Here is a 20,964-nt window from a genome sequence, read left to right on the forward strand (position 1 = left end):
TATAGGAAGAATTAATGTAGGATGTGATCACAATTTCCTAGAGGGCCAGTTGTAGCAGCAAGTGTGAAATAGATGTGATAGCTTTAGTCTATGATCTCCATTAAGGACTTTAACATTTTTGAAAAGCAAAAAAGAATCTTTCAGTATTTCTAGTATTTCTTGGAATAAGAAGAAAATTTGAGAATAATATTCTACATTTATCATCCGTACAGAAATTGTAACTTACTTAAAATCAGACAATAGTCATTTTCATCTATTTCATACTCTATTTCAAGTTGAAGTTACCACAATACATTGTCCTTCTAAAAACCAAAAATATTTTGAGAGGTAAAGTGACATAATTTGAGCCGGCAGTATCTAATAAGAGGAACGATGTTTTAATTTTCTTTCGTAGGAAAACTATTTTTCAAAACCAATGCAAAATCTAGTTTTTAGAAGATACATTTAAGTTTTTTTTTTTGCAAAACTTCATAAGTAAGCAACATTCAAATGTTTTTATAAGCAGTTCAATAGTTAAATTAATAAAGATAACAATGACTGTAAATGCCTAAATAGAAATGTATTTTGATCTCCATGTGCATCTCTGTGGGATAAAGTCAAAATACTGCATTTTGGGACTGTCTTAAGATGAGAGTCACCTTGACTCCCCTTTCAAATTTAACTATTTTTTTGTTGTGTGTAATGGCATTTCAATTGGCTTTTTTCATTGAAACTATCTCTGTGCATGTGCACAAACATACACACAAGAACATACACTCTGAAACATGAAGATTATTATTTTAATCATAAAAATGGAGTATCTCATGAATAGTTCAGTTCGGTTTTGGCTAGTACTAACTGGTCCAAAGGACAAAACTGTACCTAACAGAATGTGTGATAGAACTTGCACATTCTTGATTTCCCATCTGACATTTTAAAGTTAATGCATATCTTGATATTATTTATTTATTTTAATTTGGGGGGAAGGGATTCAGTAATACACACACACACACACACATGCACACACATACAAACACATAAATTTTACTAAGTTTATTGGGGTGACATTGGTTAATAAAATTATATAAGTTTTAAGTGTACAATTCAATAATATTTCATATGTATATTGCATTGTGTGCTCACCTCCCAAAGTAAAACCTTTTTCTGTCACCATGTATTTGAACCCCTTGACCCTTACCTACCTCCTCCTCCCCCCTTTCCCTCTGGTAACCACTAAGTTGTCTGTGTCTATGAGTTTTTGTTTGTCTTGTTTGATTAAAAAAAAAAGCAGCATGCTCCCAAAATTTGAAAACATTTGTGCATAAAGATATATGGACCTTAGTGTTCATTGCAGCATTATTTACACTGGCCAGACATGGAAACAACCAAAGTGCCTTTTGATAGATGATCGGATAAAGAAGATGAGTACATATATACAATGGAATATTAATCAGCCATAAGAAAACGTGAAATTCTGCCATTTGCGACAACATAGATGGATCTTGAGATAATCATGCCAAGTGAAATAAGTCAGACGGAAAGGATTGAGAACCATATGCTTTCACTCATGCGGGATATAAAACCGAAAGCAACAAATGAACAAGACAAACAAAAACTCATGGACACAGATGACAGTTTAATGGTTACCAGAGGGAAAAGGGAAACGTGAGGAGGTAGATGAGGGTAAAGATGTCCTATAGAATTGTACCCTTGAAACCTATATAATTTTATTAAACAATGTCACCCCATAAATTTAATTTAAAAAGAAAGCTTATTAACACTAGACTAAAACAAAAAAAGTAGCATAAAATTCTTGTGATATGCTAGTCTATTAATGTGCAGAAGGAAAACTCTCTTGTGGTGAAAAAGTGTGGTGATGCTGAATAAAGGTTAATGAGGAAAGGAATCACTTTTAATCATATTGTGAACCTGAGTGAAATTTGGGGTAATCCAAAGTGGGAAATACGATGAAAAGAAAATTCAATTTTAAATAAGAGGAATCTATTTTGAAAAGGTACAGGATTAGAATTAATTAAAATATGTTGTTTTACTTTCATTGGGGAAAAATGCTTACCTAATAACAACTTATTATAATTTTTAATGTAAATACCCACAAGAAAAGATTGTGCTTAAAATACACTCATCAGAAAAATGTAGGTCTTTTAGTAAAACAGAATGCATGAAGTAATAAACATTCCAACTTGTTGTATAACATACCTATTATTTCTTGGAGTTTCTGCCAGTCCTTGGAGTAATATAATCTTGAAATAAAAGTTCAAAACAAAAGAATTAGAAACCCAAACATCTAATAAACATTCCTTAAGCCCTTATTACATATTTGGTACAGTGACCGTGTATTGCTAAACTCGATATAAAAACCAACTAATAAATTTTGATATATATTTGAAATAATTCATTTACTTTCAGAGCAGAGAGCTACACTATAAAATATAATGGGCCTCTATAATTATATAAATTTAAAATATTTTTATGGAAGATGAATTTTATATATATATATATTTTTTATTTTTGAAGAGCTAACTCTTCAGGTCTTATGTAGGTTTTTACACTTATTATATTGCCCATTTTGTACATCTTCAAATATACTAATAATATTGAAACAGGAGCCAACGGACCTAAAATTAGGATTTCTAAAATTTATCAAGGTGTTTTTGAATGCTCAAATTGGAGTTTGAAAGTTTAGTATTACTAAAATGAGGTAAGACAAAGTTGAAATAACTTACAAGTTTGAGGGATATTGCTAAATCAACATAGCAATTTTCGTATATTAACTTAGAAGAAATAGAAACAAAAAAATAGTAGAAATACTAACATGTACAATTTATCTTTGTATGAGCTATTTGTAAATACATTTGAATTATATGTTATAGACACGGTTCCTTCTTAAAAACCAGGCTGAACCCAGAATATGAATTTATTGCACAAATTAAGAACAGACAAGAAGTAGTCTTCAATTTAACTATAAGAGCTAATTCATTTTTTGAACTCTGCATAAGTATTCTTTACCCTAAATTAAATATATCAAAACATGGCCCATCTATTTTCCATTTATGGTTCATATGGGGGTTCTAGCCACTTGTTCATTGATGCCATTTTTAACTTGCCATTTGATTTTTCTTTTTTTTTTTTGGCTTTAAAGTGACACAAAATTAAAATCACAAAAATAATATTAAAATATGTGTAAAGGAATAATTTAAAAGCTAAGAAAGGATTTTGGCTGAACCTGTAGCCTGAGGGAACCTGTGACTAAGCAGTTGAAAAACCAAGTAGTTAGATTGGTTTTTAAAAAGTTGCTACATTGTTTTTGCTTACTGGTCTATGATGTGTAGCTACTGATTGTGGATTTATGTCACCCCAAAGAGCTTCTTTTTTTCCTGGGTGAATGAATGCAGTTATTTAGGATGAAAGTCATCACCCTGTTCCTTGGAACAATAAATTGATAGATATTATTTATTTTCTGATAATAAATATCTTACCTTGATTCATTTTTCAGACTATCAACTAAGGTCTTGTTTCCAACCACCATTCCCAAGATTATGGTGGTATATCTCATTTGCTTTTGATTCATGACCGTTGAATCAAAAGCAAATGAGAGTCATGAAACTGTTGATTCATGACTTTGGTAAATTAGCATTTGACATGAATAAAATATGTACTAAGTCATTGCTTTTTTTGGGGAGGTTAAGCCTCTACTGTTTTATTAACTCATGAGAACAGGAATTAATAAAAGTAATCACTTATCCTTACATATCTAAAAATTGAAATAATCTATTCAACAAATCCCCAGTGAAATCAGGAATTTATACCATTTGTTTACTTTTTGAAAACATGATCTTGAAACATGATTATCTAGAGGCTTTGTAGGGTGTGAAATTAATGCCTATTTGATATAAAATTTAATATATAAATTAATGCTCACAGATTTTCATATATATCATATAGTGGTTATAAAGATTAAATGAAATAACTGATTTGAATTTACTTAGAGCAATTAAAATGCTACACGATGGAAATTATCCTTTTACCTCTGATAAATTTAATATTTATTTATTATGATAATATGATACTAGTGGAACAAATATATTTGAAATAATTAATAGATACTGAAATAATCATGATTGAATTCACCTCAAGGTGATAAAAATACATGATGATGAACAAACATTTTACCATACAGAATGTTTCTTGCTTAAATAATCTGTAAAGCCATTTTACAAATGCTCCTTAAATTATATGTCAAAACTCCAGAAAAACTAATATAGAAGAGCAATCTTCATAAATTGTCCTAAAGGTGTTTGAGCATTGATTGTTAACAGATTTGAACCCCTTTTAGAGAACACTGCATTAACTGTTGTGGAGTGTTTGAATGAATCAACAACAACAACAACAAAAAAATTTCAGAGAAGGAAGCAACGTTGATGGAATCCACTTCTTGGAGAAGATGAGACCTAAATGTGAAAATTAGACTCATACAAAAAGAAACACAATAAACGAGTCCTTTGTGGAATAAAGGAGGGAAATACACAATGAGTGCTTTGTGGAGTAAAATTTAATAAAAATACCATTTTTATAGAATTTAAATACGTTATTAAATCTTTCATTTTGACATTTCAAGTTTAGGAATACATAGTTAATAGTCAAGTCAAATCGGACAGCCAATGTACCTACCCTACTTGTGGTCAGTCCATTTGAAAGTACTGAGTTTATCAGTTACTCCAGTTTATCCTTCTCCAGATGTGATTACTTTTCTTGCAATGTTCAGGTTCCTTCCTGTCAACCTTAAGAAGCACTTAGTGTTTTCCTTGTTTGTAGATGAGAACAAGAATATGGAAGTAACTATATAATACATCATGGCAGTTTAATGGTGCATTTTTGGTTTAACAAGGCCTTAAAGTAATTAGAATGATGGGAGCCAGGTAGAATTAGAATCATGGGCGATATATAGACTTTTTTTTCATGTAATGCATAAATTCATACTATTTTTAATAATTTGTTTTTGTAGCATGTACAATTGTAGTATGTAGCATGTAAGCCATTCATTCATACAGAATTAGTTTAAGTATATTGCAAATTAAATACAGCACTCTAATGAAGGAAAAAATAACACATATGTCAGGAAAATTATGCGTTAGATTCTAACAAACCATTTATACATCACTTTTGTGATTCCAACTCTCTAGAATTGCATATAGTAGAGATTTAGTCCCCCTACATATTTACCTACTTAGAACTAAATTGTTCAAAAACTATAAAATGAACTTGCATTTTTGCTTTTCATATCTTGAAATTTTAGAGTTGTTTCTTTTGTTTTTGCTTTTGCTTTCTCTGCGTGTCATGATTCTGACTAATTATAACTGTAGCCTACCCGACCACTATGTATTGTTTACAAAAAGTAACATGAGCACTACTGTCACTATTGAAACTTGTAGAAAATTTTAATTCTCTGTATCTGCTTTCATCCTATCTCCCCTAACAATTTCTAAACTAACCTTAAGCTATAATGGGAAATGAAAAAAAATGGTGAAGAAATTTAAGGTTATCTTATCATTTGTTCATGAAAGAAAGAAAATTAGAGGCAAGCAAAGATATGTGTGTAGGAATATTTTCCCTGAATATTTGAGGTAAATTCATCATGCTCCCATAAAATTAAACAGTAGTTCTTCATATTCATATTTAGGAGCTAAATTTCTGTATTGGTCATTCAAAGAATTACACTCAGCATTTTAAAAGAAAACATTTTAATTTTAAAGATAGCAATACATTTTCAAGTGACAAATGCAAGGGTTGGAATCAAAATCTTTAGACTGATGTTACTTAACCATGCTTGTTTACATCCCAATAGAGGCAGAATTGAGTTTGTTGTATATTGGTTCAACGCTGAATTAAAGACATTTTGAATATTTATATTATCAAATATAAACCCTGTGAGGGCAGGAATTTTTGTGTGTTTTATTCACTGACTTATTGTCAGTGCCTAGAACAGTGCCTACCTTATGAAAATTGCTTAATAAATATTTGTTTAACAAGTAACTAAATCATCATAAAACTAATTACTAACTTGAGGATAAATATTCCTTCCAGGTTTCTAATACGTATATTTATATCAGTTTTAGAAATGATTCTTTTTTTTCATTTTTTTCTGATTTCTATATCCTCTAAATAATTTCTAGTGATAAAACAGAGTTTAAAATGTTTTAATTGATGAATTTATTAAAGGTAGAGTAGAACAGATTTAGAATGGATTGGGAGAGGGGGACTAGTTGGAATTAGGTCACTTTCTTAATTCCTCCTCTTATGTAGAGCTATTGTGACATGCATATAGTATTTTTAAAAATAGTCTGTAGTATTTTTCTGTCAGTTATAATAATGTGTAATACCTAAGGGTAAGATAAGAACAGAGTGGTAGTTTTAATTCCAACTGTGACTGCCCTATTTTTATTTTTGCTTATGTTTGCATCGTATTTATAAATTCACACACATAGACACTCATTTTTTTAGATGTCCTGGATTCACAATATATATAGTACACATGTATATGTATGCATATTAACTCATAGTAAGTATAAATTTTGCATTTTATTTTCACATTCATAAAGGAGTATAAGGCCAACAATTCACAAGAGAATGAATCTTTGGAAGATTTCTATATTATGTAATCCCATTGCTCATCATTGAGCAAATGATGCTAAAAATACCACAGGCAATAGTTTTTTAATGTTGTTTATTGGGATATAGAATGTCTTTAGTATTAGCATTGCTCACTATTATGCTTAAAATGTTTTATAAATAGCACCAACCTCTCAACACAGGAAAATGGTTCAGCCCATAATATATACATTTTATATTCAGTAATAAAAATTCTAAAATAAGATGTTTCAAATTTATTTAGATCATTTCTTGGTTCTCATCCCCTAAACCATCTCAATGGCTGTAATAATGCATTTAATTTATTACTAATCACAAATAAGTTTATTTTTCTGCACTTTTTGTTTTCTGAGTTGTCCATATGCATATTTTTAAATGCAGATGCACAGCTAAACAGTAGGAAAATTATTTAATATAATACATTGTCTGGAATAATCAGAACATATCTATAGTCATTTATATCTTTTCATTAGTTCTGTTTTTAGAATGATTACTAAAACTGTGTTAATGTTATTGATTACCAATAAATATTGAGAACTTCCATAATTGGATACCTATGTGCATTAGTAGTTTTCCATACTGGATTTTTAAATCACTGCTTGTCAGCTGATCTTTTAAAACAACTGAATGCATTGGTAGCTTTATTTATCCCTCTTTAATTATAAAAATATAACATCCAATAAGTTTTAGTGCAATATAATACAAATTTTATTTTGTGTATATATAACATATTACCTACAAATAACATGATATTAGATATTAAAAGATATTTAGTATACCAAATTGAGACTATATCAAACAAATAAAATTGAGAATTAATAAAGGAAAATGAAGAAAAATTTTACAAAACTTAAGGAATAAAAATTCCTTGTTGAATTCTATCAGAACTAGAGAACTTAAATAATTTGGCAGAGTTTGATGAGTTATAAATAATAAACAAGGGTGAAAGACAGCCAAACATATTGTTTGTTTTTTGACTCAATTTTAATCCAGTAAAGTGTTTTCAAACGCTTTTCTTATTTTTAAACCCTAGTCAAGTTGTTCTTTGTAATGGGGTAATTCTTATTTCAGTTTGTAAATGTGAAAACTTATTTTTATATGAGCTACTTTCTACCATCTATAAACATAAATTCTCAGACTTGGGATGTCTTCTAGCTCAGTTCAGCCATTGAATGTTTGGATATTGTATACTAAATCAAAAATATGTAAAGCTAAACTGGTAATCCAGTTTTTATATCAGTACCTCCAAAGATATGAAATTCACTCTCTCCTGAAAGCCAATTTTTTTTCCAGAATGCTACAATAGTGTTGATGTGAAAGTTGCCTCTCTGTAATTTATCCCTATTCTTTCTCCTCTCATCCCTAGAAAGAAAACTTTTAATACCCCTTTCACATGATACTTCTTCCTATGTTTAGGCATTTGTCACATTAACCTCTCTCCTCTGTTAAAGGACTTTTCTTTAATTGAAACTTCCTGAGTCTCTCATATGCCATGATTCTTTATCTCCTTTTATTTATATTGATTTTACATTTCAATGCCCAGTACTGAACAATCAGAATATTATATAAAACATTTATTAACAATAGAAGAATTGCACTTGCAATCCAAATTATATCAAAGAATATGATTATATTTTTGTGATTAGTAAAATATCCCTTTACTTTTCCTTAACCAATGAATTAAATATTTTAATTATTTATTACTTTTAACCATCTTTGTATACTATAATATTATATTTTATATATTTTTATCAACAGTGAACACATAAATTCTTGGGTCTCTTAATTATCGTATCTTGTTTCATTTTTCATTTTAATGTAAAAATGCGTAATATTTGCTTTCAAACAAATCTGTCAATTTATTTAATAGCGTCATTGTGCTAATATTTTCATTTAATGATTAATTTAAAACTGGGCAATTAGCTAACATACATTTAATTGTTGGCCTTACTAATTTATTTTTCTTCCTCTCTTCTCCTCCCCACCACTCACGCCCTCCTCCTCCTCCTCCTCTTCCTCCTCCTCCCCCACCTCCCCTTTGACAGTACTCTGCGAGTTGATACAAAGAACTGTCACAATTGTGCCTGGTATGGACTTGTTGTCCGGGACGTATATATTTGCGGTCCTGTTAGCATGTGTCGTGTTTCAGTCTGGCGCCCAGGAGAAGAACTACACCGTTCGAGAAGAAATGCCAGAAAACGTCCTGATAGGCGACTTGCTGAAAGACCTCAACTTGTCGCTCATTCCAGACAAGTCCTTAACATCTCCTATGCAGTTCAAGCTAGTGTACAAGACTGGTGATGTGCCACTGATCCGAATCGAAGAGGGTACTGGTGAGATCTTTACTACTGGAGCGCGCATTGATCGTGAGAAATTATGTACGGGTATTTTGCTGGATGCCCGTTGCTTTTATGAAGTGGAGGTTGCCGTTTTGCCGGATGAAATATTTAGACTGGTTAAAATACGTTTTCTGATAGAAGACATAAATGATAACGCACCATTATTCCCAGCAACGGTTATCAACATATCAATTCCAGAGAACTCGGCTATAAATTCTCGATATGCTCTCCCAGCAGCCATTGATCCTGACATAGGAATAAATGGAGTTCAAAACTACCATCTAATTAAGGTGCGTTTAAAAACACTGTATTAGAGATAGCTCACTTTTTAAAAAATTCGTTGAGTGTTTATTATGGGACAGGCTATTCCCTGAAAATATTTATAAATTACTAGTGCATTTTATTTCATTTTTTAATTTTTATTTTACATTAGTTTTAGGTATACAGTACATTGGTTAGACATTTATACATGAAATTATACCCCCGGATTACTCTAGCACCTATCTGGTTCTAAACACAGCCATTATAATACTATTGACTATATTCCCTATGCTGTTCTCCATGTCCCCATGACTGTTTTTTAACTACTAATGTGTACTTCATCTCTTTACCTTTTTCACTCAACTCCCTCACTCCACTCCTTCCTGGCAATCAACAGTTTGTCCTCTGAAGATAGCTAATTTTTTTAAAGATAAAAAAAGGGATTTTGGTATACTTCAAATTTTGAGTAAGTCATCAGTATAATTTTTCAAAATTTAAGAAAAGCACAGTGGAGAAAATTCACCAACGCAATTTTTGCAATTGCATGGAACTTATGAATCTGAATCTCCATTTTAGGTATATTCATTTTCAAGCAGATGTTTGTGTATCCCTTAACAATCATTGGAGTCAGACAAGGGGCTCAGCCCCACTACTTACAAATCAACAAGCAACAAGTAAGATATTTTTTACTTTTAATTTTTCTAGTCATGACCCTGCCACAAATGACCTAAACAAGCAAATCTAAATGTTAAGAATGAATTCAGAAACAAGACTATTAATTTTTCTTAGTGATTATTTTAGATAAAAACCTTTATCCTGCCATGAGAAAAGATGCCAAATAAATGTATTTGAGAGGTAAATAGAACATTTTTATTACTTGCCATTTTTATACATATATAGAATAATGATAAATATTTTCCATAATGATTCTCAAGTCAAGAAAGATTTTAAGAATCTCGAGTCATCAAAATAAGAGTAAATTTTAGCTATCGTGCCGTTAATGTTAAATATTTACATTCATTTTACTATTTTAAAATACAGCATCATTTGCTGTAAAGGGTAAGTAAATCTTTTTGTCAAAAAATTTCAGTTAATCTGAAGATTAATTGACTTGGGTCGTAGAGTGGGGAAGGCAGAAGGAAGAATAAATAGAATATTTGATATCTTTCAAAATATGTGCATAGTGACAGAGTATATCAATTGAATGGGTGATGCTTTTAATTACCAGAATGTTATATGGAGTAGTAGAAAAGTCAGTCATTTTGGCACATGAAATAGTACAGGCACTTGGATGATCTTGGAAAATGTGTAAAAGAACAATTGTGTAGATTTAATATAAATATAGTCAAGGGATTTTCAAAGGTTTTTTTTTTTTTTTTTTAAGATTCTTGTGGTAACATTGGTTAATATAGTTATATAATTTTCAGGTGTACATAATAATTTGACTTGACATTGGTATATTCTATTGTGTGTTTACCACCCAACATTCAGGTTCCTTCGGCTACTACATATTTGATCCCCCTTATCCATGTCACGCTTCCTCTAGCCCACTATATTTGACCCTCTTTATCCTGTCTACCACACCCCTCCTCCCCTACTCACTTCACTCTGGTAACTACTGGTCTGTAGTCCATGTCCCTGAGTATTTGTTTATTTGTCCTGTTCATTTGTTGCTTTTAGGTTTATATCCTAAATATAAGTGATATCATGTGATTTTCAACTTTTTCTGTTTAGATTATTTCACTTACCATGATTATTTTGAGGTCCATCCATGTTACCATGAATGGCAATATTTTATCTCTTCTTATGGCTGAGTAACATTTCTTTGAATACATGTGCCACCGCTTCTTGAGCCAATCATCTATTGTAGGACAATTATGTTGCTTCAATATCCTGGCCACTGTGAATAATGCTGCTATGAACATCGGTGTGCATTGGTGCTGCTATGAACATTGCCAGATCATATGGTAGATCAATTCTTAGTTTTCTTAGAAACCTCAATACTGTTATCCTTAGTGGTTTTACCAATTTGTAATCCCACCAGCAGAGTATGAGGGTTCCTTTTTCTCCATTTTCTCTCCAACATTTGCTATTACTTGTTCTGTTGATTATAGCTACTCTAACAGGTGTGAGATGGTATCTCATTGTGTTTTTGACTTGCATTTCCCTAATAGTTAGTGATGTTGAACATCTTTTCAAATATTTGATGGCCATTTGTATGTCCTTTACGGAGAAGTGTCTGTTCAGATCTTCTGCCCATTTTTTGATTGGATATTTTGGGTTTTTTTTGTTGCTATTGAGTTGTTTGAGTTCTTTGTATATTTTAGATTTTAGGCTCCAATTGGAGGTGTTGGTTTTAAATATATTTTCCCATTTGGATGGTTATCTCTTTATGTTGGTGACAATTTCTTTTGCTAAACAGAAGCTTTTTAGTTGGATGTAGTCCCATTCATTTATTTTTGTTTTTATATCTCTTGCCATTGAGGTCAAATTCATAAAATCCTCTTTAAGTTCAGGATCCTTGAGTTTAGTTCCTATGTTTTCTTCTATGCATTTTATTGTTTCAGGTCTTATATTCATGTCTTTAATCCATTTTAAGTTAATTTTAGTGCGTGCTGATAGACAACAGTCTAGTTTTATTCTTTTGAAGGTGGCTTTCCAACTTTCCTCGCAGCATTTATTGAAGAGATTTTTCTTTCTCCACTACACACACACACACACACACACACACATATACATATATATACACACACATATATATGTATGTATATATATGTGTGTGCGTGTGTGCGTGTATATATATATATATATATATATATATTGCTTTTTTGTTGAAAATTATTTTCCCACATAAATATGAGTTTACTTCTGGACTCTCAATTCTGTTCTACTGGTCTGTGTGTCTGTTTTGCTACTAATATCATACGGTTTTGATTACTATCACTTTGTAGCATAATTTGAAGTTGGGAAGCCCGATACTCCCAACCTTGCTCTTATTTTTCAGGATGACTTTGGTAATTCAAAGTCTTTTGTGCTTCATACAAATATGATGTTTTTTTTGCTCCATTTTTTTAAACTTGATGGGATTTTGATGGGGATTGCATTAAATCTGTATAATGCTTTAGGTAATATGGACATTTTAACTAAGTTGATTTTTCCAATCCAAAAATACAGAATATCTTTCCATTTCTTTGTATCTTCTTCGATTTCTTTTAATAGAGTCTTGCAGATTTCATTATATAGGTCCTTCATATGTTTTGTTAAATTTTTTCCTAGGTTATTTTATTCTCTGTGTTGCAATTATGAAAAGAATTACTTTTTCTACCTCTTTTTCTGACACTTTATTATTTGAGTTTAGGAACACTAGGGATTTTTGAATGTTGATTTGGATCCAGAAATTTTATTTTTTCTAGTAGTGTTCTTGTGGAGTCTTTAGGGTTTTCTATATAAATAATCATGTCATCCACAAATGGTGAAGTTTGACATCTTTGTTTCTTATTTAGATGCCTTTTATTTCTTTCCCTTGTCTGATTATGCTTGCTAGCACCTCAAAAGGTATATTGAATAACAGTGGCAATAGTGGACACACTTGCCTTGTCCCTGACCTTAGAGAGAAGGTTTTTAGTTTTTTGTCATTCAGTGTAATGTTGGCTGAGGTTTTATCATATATGGCCTTTATTATGGTAAGGTATTTTTCTTCTATACTGATTTTATTAAGTGTTTTGATCATAAATGGATGCTGTATCTTGTCGAAGACTTTTTTGCATCTGTTGATATGATCATTTGCTTCTTATTTTTAATTTGTTTATGTGGTACATCACATTAATCAATTTGCATATGTTGAACCATCCTTCAGTGAGTTCTGAAACGAGTCAGAACAACAATTTCAGCAACTGAAAAAACACCTAGTTGAGCAGAGCAAGGAGACTGAAACACTCAAAAAGATCCAAATAGAACTTCTGGAAATGAAAAACACACAGCAAGAACTGAAGAATGAAATAGCAAGCCTGGAAAATAGAGTCAAACAAATGGAGGAAAGGATCAGTGATATCAAAAACAGAAATCTAAAAATAAACCAGAAGAAAGAAGAGAGAAATCAAAGAATGAAAAATAATGAGATAGAAATTCAAGAACTAGCTGACAATATCAAGAGTGGAAACATAAGATTAATGGGCATTATTGAAGGTGAGGAAAAGGAACAGGGACAAGAAAGCATTTTCAGACAAATAGTTGATAAGAATTTCCCAAACTAAAGAATGAGCTGGAGCTTGGAATTCAGGAAGTCAACAGAACCCCCAATTGCCTCAACCCAAAAAGTCCTTGACCAAGACACATTGTACTAAAGTTATCAAAAATCAATGAAAAAGACAGAATTCTTAGAGAAGCCAAGGAGAAGACAACAGTAACTTATAAAGGAACACCCATGAGATTATCCTTGAACTTCTGAGCGCAGACCTTACAAGCCAGAAAGGAATGGAATCAAATATTTACAGTACTATGTGAAAGGAACTACCAGCATAGAATAATGTATCCAGCTAAGCTCTCCTTTATATATGAAAGAGAAATTAAGACTCTTCCAGACATACAAAAATTGAAGGAATTCACCACTAAGAGACCTGCACTACAGGAAATACTGAAAAGAGGTCAGCTCACATAAAACAAAATGATAAAAAAATACATAACTAGGAGTGAAATGACTATCAAGTAAATAGAAACAGAGCAACCTTAGCAACCTTTACTAAGAACAGGGTGTTATAAGCTTAAATAATAAGAAAATTGCTATAGCGAGATATTAATGAATGTTCAACATACATAGGGACAAATTGAGATAACAATGACTGAAAAGAGGAGGTTTCAAAGATCCAAATTTGCAAATTTGGAATGGAGATAAGGCATGCATAGAAGTAAATGGAAGACTATACACACACACACACACACATATCCTTTTCATATTTGTAATGGTAAACACACACCAAATATTCAGAATTTAAGTATATAACATAGAACAAGAAGAACCAGAGATGAAACTCACAAAAGCCAACCAAAATAAAGAAAACAGAAAAGCACAAGGACAAGGAAACAATGGAAATGCTAAACTATCAGAAAGCAAAACATAAAATGGCTATAAAAGCCCTCATATTTCAATAATCACCCTAAATGTAAATGGACTGAATCACCAATAAAAAGGCACAGAGTTGCAGAATAGGTCAAAAAACAAAATCCAACCATATGCTGCCTCCAGGAGACACATCTCAGCTCTAAATGCAAATACAGAATCAAAATGAAAGGTTGGAAAATGAAATTTCAAGCAAATAGCATTTATAGAAAAGCTAGAGTAGTGATACTAATGTCAGACAGAATATACTTAAAAATAAAAAAAAAGGTAAGGACAGCTCCTGAAGGGTACTTCAGTATGATAAAGGGAATCATGCACCAAGAAGACATAACACTTCTTACTATCTGTGATTCCAATCAGGGAGCCCCAAAATATACAAAGCAATTACTAACAGAACTAAAGGGAGAAACAAACCAAAACACTATTGAAGTAGGTGACCAAAATACCCTACTGTTGGATATGGACAGATAATGCAAACAGAAAATCAATAAGGAAATAACATCCTGAAATGACACATTAGACAAACTGGACATAATTTATATTTACAAAGACTTCCATTCTAAAACAACTGCTTTACATTCTTCTCCAGTGCACATGGAACATTCTCAAAAGCCAACCACAGAGATAACCTCAACAAATATAAGAGGGTTGAAATCATACCAATCATATTCTCTGATCATAATACATTGAAACTGTAGGTCAACTGCAAAAAGAATTTAGGAAGAACCACAAATACTTGGAGATTAAACAACATGCTACTGAAGAATAACTGGGTCAGAGAAGAAATAAAAAAAGAGATCAAGACATACTTAGAAACAAATGATAATGATAGTACAATATATCGAATCTTTTAGGACATGTTAAAAGCAGTCATAAGAGAAAAGTTCATATCATTACGAACCTATCTCCAGAAACAAGAATGACTGCAAATAACTTAACATTTCATTTTAATAATCTAGAAAATGAAGAACAAATGAGGCCTAAAGTCCACAGAAGGAAAGAAATAATCAAAATTAGAGCAGAAATAAATGAAATGGAAAACAATAGGAAAAATAGATACAACGAAGTGCTGGTTCTTTGAGAAGGTTAATAAAATTGACAAACCCCTGGTAGACTCACTACAGAAAAAAGAGAAAGGACACAAAAAAAACAAAATCAAGAATGAAATAGGAGAAATTATGACTGACATCACAGAAATACTAGGGATCATACAAGAAAACTAATACAAGTATATAATACCAAATTTAATAACCTAAAAGAAATAGATCAGCACTTAGAGAAATACAATCTTCCTAGACTGCATCAAGATCTGGAAAATCTAAATAGACAAATCAGCAGGATGGAAATTGAAACAATCATCCAAAACCTACCAAAAAGTAAAAGTACAGGACCAGATGGCTTCACCAGTTAAATGTACCAAACATTCAAAGGAGATTTAAAACCCATTCTTCTGAAACTGTTCCAAAAATCGAAGAGTAGGCAATATTTCCCAACTCATTGTATGAGGCTAATATTACTCTGATAATAAAACCTGATAAGGGTAGCACAAAAAAGAAAACTATAGACCAATATCTGTCATGAACACAGATGCAAAAATTCTGAATAAGATAGTAGCGAACCGAATACAGCAACGTATTAAAAAGATTATACTCCACGATCAAGTGGGCTTCCTCCAGGGGCACAGGAATGGTTCAACATACACAAATCGATTAATAATATACACCACATAAACAAATTAAAAAATAAGAATCAAATGATCATATTGATAGATGCAGAAAAAGCCTTCAATAAGATAAGGCATCTATTTATAATCAAAACACTTAATAAAATTGGTATAGAAGAAAGGTACCTTAACATAATAAAGGCTATATATGACAAACCCTCAGCAAATATTATATTTAATGGTGAAAAATTTAAAAAAAAACTTCACTCCAAGATCAGGAACAAGGCAAGGCTGTCCACTATCATCACTGTTATTCAATATAACATTGGAGGTACTAGCGAGTGCAATCAAACAAGAGAAAGATATAAAAGGCATCCAAATAGGAAACAGAGAAGTCAAACTGTCATTATTGGTGGATGACATGATTCTCTATATAAAAAACCTTAAAGACTCCACAAGAACACTACTAGAAATAATAAGCAAATACAGTAACATTTTTGAATACAAAATCAATGTTCAAAAATCCATAGTGTTCCTATACTCTAATAAGGAATTGTCAGAAAAAGAAATGGAAAATATTATTATTTTTGCAATTTCACCAAAAAGAATAAAACACCTATGAATAATTTAATGAAACATGTAAAGGACCTATATAATGAAAACTACAAGACCCTATTAAAAATGTAAGATACAAAGAAATGGAAAGATATTTCATGTTCTTGGATTGTAAGAATCAACATAGTTAAAAGGACATATTACCTAAACCTTTATACAGATTTAATGCAATTCCCATCAAAATCCAATCAGCATTTTTTAAAGAAATAAAACAAAAACTTATCAGATTTTTATGTAAGCACAAAAGACCTTGAATTGCCAAATCCATCCTGAGAAAAAAGAAGGAGGCTGGAGGCATCATGCTGCTGGACTTCAAATTATACTACGAAGTGACTAATCAAAACTGCATAGTATGGGCAGCAAAACAGACACACATACCAGTGGAACAGAATCGAGAGTCCAGACGTAAACCCCTATTTATATGGGAAAATAATTTTCGACAAAAAAGCTATAAAAATACAGTGGAGAAAGGAAAGCCTCTTTAATAAATAGTGCTGTGAAAACTGGAAGGCTGCCTGCAAAAGAATGAAACTAGACTGTTGTCTAACATCACACACCCAAATTAACTGAAAATGGATTAAGGACCTGAATATAAGACCTGAAACAATAAAATGTCTAGAAGAAAACATAGGAACTAAACTCAAAAACCTTGGATTAAAGAAGATTTTATAAATTTGAACTCAAACACAAGAGTTGTATAAGCAAAAATAAATGAATGGGACTACTTCAAACTAAAAAGCTTTTGCTCTGCAAAAGAAACCATCAACAAAGTACAACAGAGAGAACCATCTGAATGGGAAGATATATTTGCAAGCAACACCTCCAATAAGGACCTAATATCCAAAATATAGAAAGAGCTCAACTCAATAGCAGCAGCAGCAACAACAACAACAACAACAACAAAACCAATAAATGATCCAGTCAAAAAATGGGCATAGGACCTGAACACACATTTCTCCCTAAAGGACATACAAATGGCCAAAAAAACATATGAAAAGATTCTCAACATCGCTAACTTTTAGGGAAATGAAAGTCAAAACCATAATAAGATACCATCCTACATCTGTTAGAATAGCTATAATCAACAGGACAAGTAATAACAAATGTCGGAGAGGATGCAGAGAAAAAGGAATCCCCATACACTGCTGAAGGGACTGCAAATTGGTTAAACAACTATGGAAAACAGTATGGAGGTACCCCAAAAGACTAAGAATTGATCTACCATATGATCCAGGAATCCTTCTACTGGGTATTTACCCCAAAGACTTGAAAACTCATATCCAAAAAGATATTTGCACACCGATGTTCATAGCAGCATTATTCATAGCAGCCAGGACATTGAAGCAACTGAACTGTCCTACGATAGATGATTGGTTAAAGAAACAGTGGTACATATATACAATGGAATATCACTCATCCATAAGAAGAGATGAAATACTGCCATCTGAGATAACATGGATGGACCTCGAGGTATTCATGCTAAGTGAAATAAACCAGACTGAAAAAGTTTAAAATCACATGATATCACTTATTTGTGTGATATAAACCTAAAAGCAATGAACGAACAGGACAAACAGAGACTCATGGACATGGGCAGTGGACTAGTGATTACTAGGGGACAGGTGATAAGGGAAGAGGAAGGAGGTACATGCAGTAAAAGGGTCAAAATAGGGGGATACGGGATGGGTAAATTGGGTAAAGGGGATCGAATATATGGCAGCTGAAGGAAACTGGACTTTTGGTGGCAAACACACCATAGAATAGACACATGTCAGATTATAATGTACACCTGAAAATAATATAATTGTATTAACCAATGTTACCCCAATTAACTTAATAACATAAATAAATAAATAAATAAATAAATAAATAAATAAAGTATTAAAAATACTGATTTGTTTTATTTTTGTTAAATATACAATACTAGCAAAACCATAGTTTACCCTTAGAGAAATGTAAAATATAAAATATGAAATGATAACGAAGGAAGAGAAGGCAGAGATAAAGAAAACAATTTTAGAGATCAGGTCAATTTACACATGATGGGGTCCTGCTATTGTCAATCCCCTATTAATTACCTGAAAATAAAGGCACTAATAGAAAAAAATTATTAAATATATTAAAAATGTATTTAATAAATAGTAGCATAAGATAAAATGTATAATATTTATATTCAAAGTTTTAATATGTAAATATTTTAAATTAACTTAAGCATTTTTGTAATATTGGGTTTGTTTTGCATAATACTGTGGAAAGCATTAATATTTTGAATATTTGTAAAATTCATTTCAGTGTAAATTTATTTTGCTTTCGACTAGTATAGATTTGTATACCAGAATGAGGTCTTTGAATTCTTAGATTTGATTGACAGACATACAGATAAATAATGTTGAGGGCAAGAATCACAGCCAATTCAATATAAAAGAAAGGAAGAAAAAGGAGGAGAAAATAAAGATTGAAAGAATGAAGTGATTACCAACTGATTCTGCTTAGTACAAGGATATTATGTTAATATAAGACTTGTCTATGTGACCTTGGCAAGGTTAATATTCAACTTTTTAGGAGATGATGTTACTCTTTAATAAAAAAAAATCATCTAGAAAGTTTACGATGTTGATTGTCATTTAAAACAATATCTAGAAGTGAAATCTCTTTTCTCTATTTCAAGTAAAGTCATGCTATAATAAGAATTCCCCCCGATATTTTGATATAATTTTCATTAATTTTGCCTACCAATGCTAAAGATTTACAGTCATCTATATTTTATATATTTTAATCATATTCTATTATTTTATATATATTATGAATATACCATTTTATTAAATGTTATTAAGTAATATATTTTAAATATTTTATATATTATATATGGGGTATAGTATACGGTATAGATAATGTTACTATGTGTATATAATCACTTACATCTATTTAATATGTATATACTATTGATCCCTTGCAGTATCTGACCGAACTGTTGGTCAGGAGTAGGAAATTATATCTCTTTAATTTTCACTATTATGATGCCTGTTATTTACAAAGCTTTTACAATTTTTCAAATATTTTTTTTCGATTACAGTTGGCATGCATAATCCTACACACTGATCACCTTGATAAATCTAGTATCCATCTGACACCATACATAGTTATTACAAGATTATTGGTTATATTCCTTATACTATACATTACATCCATCTGACTGTTTTGTAACTACTAATTTATATTTTTTAATCTCTTCACCTATTTTACACACTTCCAATCCACCACCAATTAGGTAACCATTATAATATTCTCTATATCTGTTAGTTTGTTTTGGTTTGTTTATTCATTTATTTTGTTCTTAGGATTCTACATATAAGTGAAATCATATGGCATTTGTCTGTCTCTGATTTACTCCACTCAGCCCAATACTCTCTAGGTCCATCTATGTTGGTACAGATGGCAAGACTTCATTATTTTTTTATGGCTGAGTAATATTCCATTTTATATATGCACCACCTCTTCTTTATCCATTCATCCACTGAAGGATACCCAGGTGGCCACCATATCTCAGCTACTGTAAATAATGTTGCAATGAACATATGAATTCGCATGTCCCTTCAAAGTAGTGTTTTGGGTTTCTTCAGATAAATTTCCAGAAGTGGGATAACTGGGTTCTTCTTTGTCTCTTATTTTATCCTTTGTTTTAAAGCCTATTTTGTCTGATAGGTACCCCAGCTTTTTGGTTTTTTTTGTTCCCATTTTCTTAAAACATCTCTCTCTCTCTTTTTTTATCCCCTTACTTTTAGTCTGTGTAGATCTTTCAACCTGAAGTGAGTCTTTTGTAGGCAGCATATGTAAGGATTTGTTTTCTTATCCATTCATCCACCCTATCTTTCAATTGGAACATTAATCCATTTACATTTAAAGTAATAGTTGCTGGATGTGTAGTTATTGCCATTTTATTATTCATATTTTTGATCTTTTTTTTCTTTTTTCTTCTTCTTAAAGGAATTCCTCTAACATTTCTTGCAATACTGGCTTGGCAATGACGAATGAACTCCTTTAGCTTTTCTTTGTTTGGGAAGCTTTTTATCTGTCCTTTGATTCTAAATGATAGTTTTGCTGGGTAGAGTAATCTTGGTTGTAGGTCCTTGTTTTTCATCATTTTGGATATTTCGTGCCAGTCCTCTCTGGCCTGCAAAGTTTCTGTCAATAAATGAACTGATGGTCATATGGGAGATCCCTTGTAGGTAACTAACTGCCTTTCTCTTGCTACTTTTAAGATTCTGTCTTTCTCCTTTGGCATTTTGATGAAGATGATGTGTCTTGACGTAGGCTTCCATGAGTTT

At 31.4% G+C, this 20,964-nt stretch overlaps 1 protein-coding gene across 10 annotated transcripts in view; it reads left to right on the forward strand.

Annotated features, from left to right (window-relative positions):
• PCDH11X (protocadherin 11 X-linked) overlaps positions 1–20,964 on the forward strand; it is an 802,247-nt gene that overhangs the window by 38,003 nt on the left and 743,280 nt on the right. For all 10 annotated transcript variants that reach the window (XM_016146853.2, XM_036226751.1, XM_036226752.1 and 7 more), the window contains exon 2: positions 8,691–9,274. In XM_016146853.2, the coding sequence (XP_016002339.2) occupies positions 8,735–9,274 (540 nt within the window). In that variant the 5' untranslated portion in view covers positions 8,691–8,734. The remainder of the gene's footprint in view (positions 1–8,690; positions 9,275–20,964) is intronic.

This window comes from Rousettus aegyptiacus, unplaced genomic scaffold (assembly GCF_014176215.1).
Source record: "Rousettus aegyptiacus isolate mRouAeg1 unplaced genomic scaffold, mRouAeg1.p scaffold_m13_p_9, whole genome shotgun sequence".
Taxonomy (NCBI): Eukaryota; Metazoa; Chordata; class Mammalia; order Chiroptera; family Pteropodidae; genus Rousettus; species Rousettus aegyptiacus.